This window comes from Anastrepha ludens, chromosome X (genome assembly GCF_028408465.1).
Source record: "Anastrepha ludens isolate Willacy chromosome X, idAnaLude1.1, whole genome shotgun sequence".
Lineage (NCBI taxonomy): Eukaryota > Metazoa > Arthropoda > Insecta > Diptera > Tephritidae > Anastrepha > Anastrepha ludens.
In genome coordinates, this window is record NC_071503.1 from 42218338 (window position 1) to 42220920 (window position 2583).

The 2583-nt window shown below is 32.3% G+C and overlaps 1 protein-coding gene across 1 annotated transcript; it reads left to right on the top strand.

Annotated features, from left to right (window-relative positions):
• The first annotated feature begins 1060 nt into the window (after positions 1–1060).
• On the top strand, positions 1061–2287 carry LOC128869618 (uncharacterized). Its single transcript, XM_054112189.1, has one exon. It carries the CDS (start codon positions 1066–1068, stop codon positions 2023–2025), a length of 960 nt encoding a protein of 319 aa, XP_053968164.1. The 5' UTR covers positions 1061–1065; the 3' UTR covers positions 2026–2287.
• The last annotated feature ends 296 nt before the right edge of the window (positions 2288–2583 follow it).

Here is a 2583-nt window from a genome sequence, read left to right on the forward strand (position 1 = left end):
AGATCCAAATCGAAAATACCCTGAATCAATTGTAAATTTTGATGTAGCACAATTTTTTTAACTGCTCGCGCACGATTTTCATAGGTGCAGCCATGCAGGCTAGTTAGCCTTATCATAGTGGTGCGCTGACTTGTACCTTTTACCTATCATGTTTTTAGTTATTGGATTTGCTTAGCACGATTCGGAAGTTGTAATTTCAAAATTGAAAGTGTCGGACATCTCAATTTCTTAATAATATATTAGAATCTGACCTTTACCTACATCAGATATTTTTCAAATATATAAGTTTTTTGGTTTTTATACTTTAACTGATTCCTCAGGTTTTACTATGCCTAGAGTTTGTAAAACGGATCCAAATTTATTCTGTTACATTTGTGGACAGTTTATGACAAGAAAGCAGAGACGCACATTAACTCCTGCTACTAAAGAGTCATATGAATATTATTTTAGTTTAAAAATAATAAATTTTGATAAAAGTTGGACTCCAAACTTTTGCTGTAATCATTGTACATCAAATTTGTTTTTATGGAGACGAGGACAGCGTCCTTCCATGTCTTTTGGTACTCCAATGATATGGAAAGAACCAATAGATCATTTTACTAATTGTTACTTTTGTAGTATAAATACTTCTGGTTATTCTGGGAAGAATAAATGTAAAATCGAATATCCAAATGTATCTTCAGTGACTTACCCGCAAAATCACAGTGAACTCTTACCTGTACCAAAACTACCAAAACTTGCTCAAGAAGACGATTTAGTGACAGATAAATGTACTTATTTACAATCAGTGGATGGTTGTAAAGAACCAAAAGAAATGTCCGATTCTGAGTGTTTTGATCCATTTCTGATCAACCAATTCTTATAAATCAGTCAAAACTAAATGATTTATTTAGAGATCTGAAATTATCAAAACTTCAGAGTGAGTTACTTGGTTCTCGGCTAAACGAATGGAACATGCTTGAACCCGGAACTTTTAAAACTCACGTTAGAAAGCGACAGAGAAATTTGGAATCGTATTTCTCTATGAGTGGTGAACTTGTCTACTGTAATGATGTTGACGGCCTTATGATGGAATTAGGAAGAGAACATGAGCCATGTGAATGGCGTTTATTCATAGACGCATCCAAAGACAGTTTAAAGGCAGTTCTTCTGTTTAATGGAAATTTATATCCATCTGTCCCTGTTGCTCACGCTGCTAAAATGAAAGAGACATATGAAAATATGAAAGTGCTTCTAGATTGTATTAACTATTCAAACTACAAATGGCAAATTTGTGCAGACTTAAAAGTTGTAGCAATTGTACTTGGCTTGCAAACTGGATATACGAAGTTCTGCTGTTTTCTTTGCGAATGGGACAGTAGAGCAAGAGATAAGCATTACAAAGTTAAAGCGTGGCCTAAGAGAAAGGAATTTATTCCAGGAGCCAAAAATGTCTCAAGTAAACCTCTTGTTGATTCAAATGACATCATTTTACCACCACTTCATATCAAACTTGGCCTGATGAAAAATTTTGTAAAAGCCATGGATAAAACTGGTAAAGGATTTCTACATTTAAAAGAAAAATTTAAATATCTGAGTGATGCTAAGTTGAAAGAGGGCATTTTTGTTGGTCCAGAAATTCGCCAAGTGTTAAAAGATGAAGAATTTCAAAAAAAGCTCACTGCTAAGGAAAAAGCTGCCTGGATATCATTCAAGGAAGTATGCGCGAATTTTCTGGGTAGCAGACGATCTGACAAGTACAAAACGTTAGTTACAAATATGCTGAAAAACTATGAACGCTTGGGCTGCAACATGTCCTTGAAGATACATTTTCTTGACTCGCATTTGGATTTTTTCCCACAAAATTGTGGAGACGTTAGCGATGAGCATGGTGAGAGATTTCATCAAGATATAAAAACTATGGAGAAAAGATATCAAGGAAAATGGAATCCTAGCATGCTTGCTGATTACTGCTGGGGCTTATTAAAAGATGATGATTGCAATTACTCTAGAAAGTCACAATATAAAAATAAAAATAAATTTTAATTTAAATAAAAATCAAATTTTAGAAAATGAAATTACTCAAAACTAAATTCTTTATCCTTTGTGTGTTTCTTCTTATTCCTTAAAACCTTGAGAAAACTTACAAAGATTAGAAGCATCCGTGAAACTTGTATTTGAAGAACAAATTGTGGATTCAAAAAATTCAAACAAAGAAGGAAGAAATTCCTTTCTAAGGAATAACAAAAAATTACCACAAATGCGAGAATATTAATAAACAAAAAAAAAAACAAAAAGGAAAAAAAAACAAACAAAACAAATTTTTAAAAATAAAAAAGAACAAAAAAAACAAAAGTGGAGTGTAAAATACTGACAGCCTCCTCGTGGCACATTCTGGGGTCGTGAATTTAATAAATTTATTATGCACTAAAATATTGGTTCACCAGCTAATGTCAGATTATAAAACTTTATTACTACTGTCAAAAATTAGTCTAATATAACTATATAAATTCATCTTTCAATAGTTGTTCGTGAAGTAAAAAGTAATTTAGATCACCATATTGGTTTTGCCTTTTTAAATTATGATGTCATATTTGTCTTCAG

Bases quoted from the DNA above. Each gene is read 5' to 3' on its own strand.
- LOC128869618 (XM_054112189.1), top strand. From the start codon at position 1,066: ATGATGGAATTAGGAAGAGAACATGAGCCATGTGAATGGCGTTTATTC.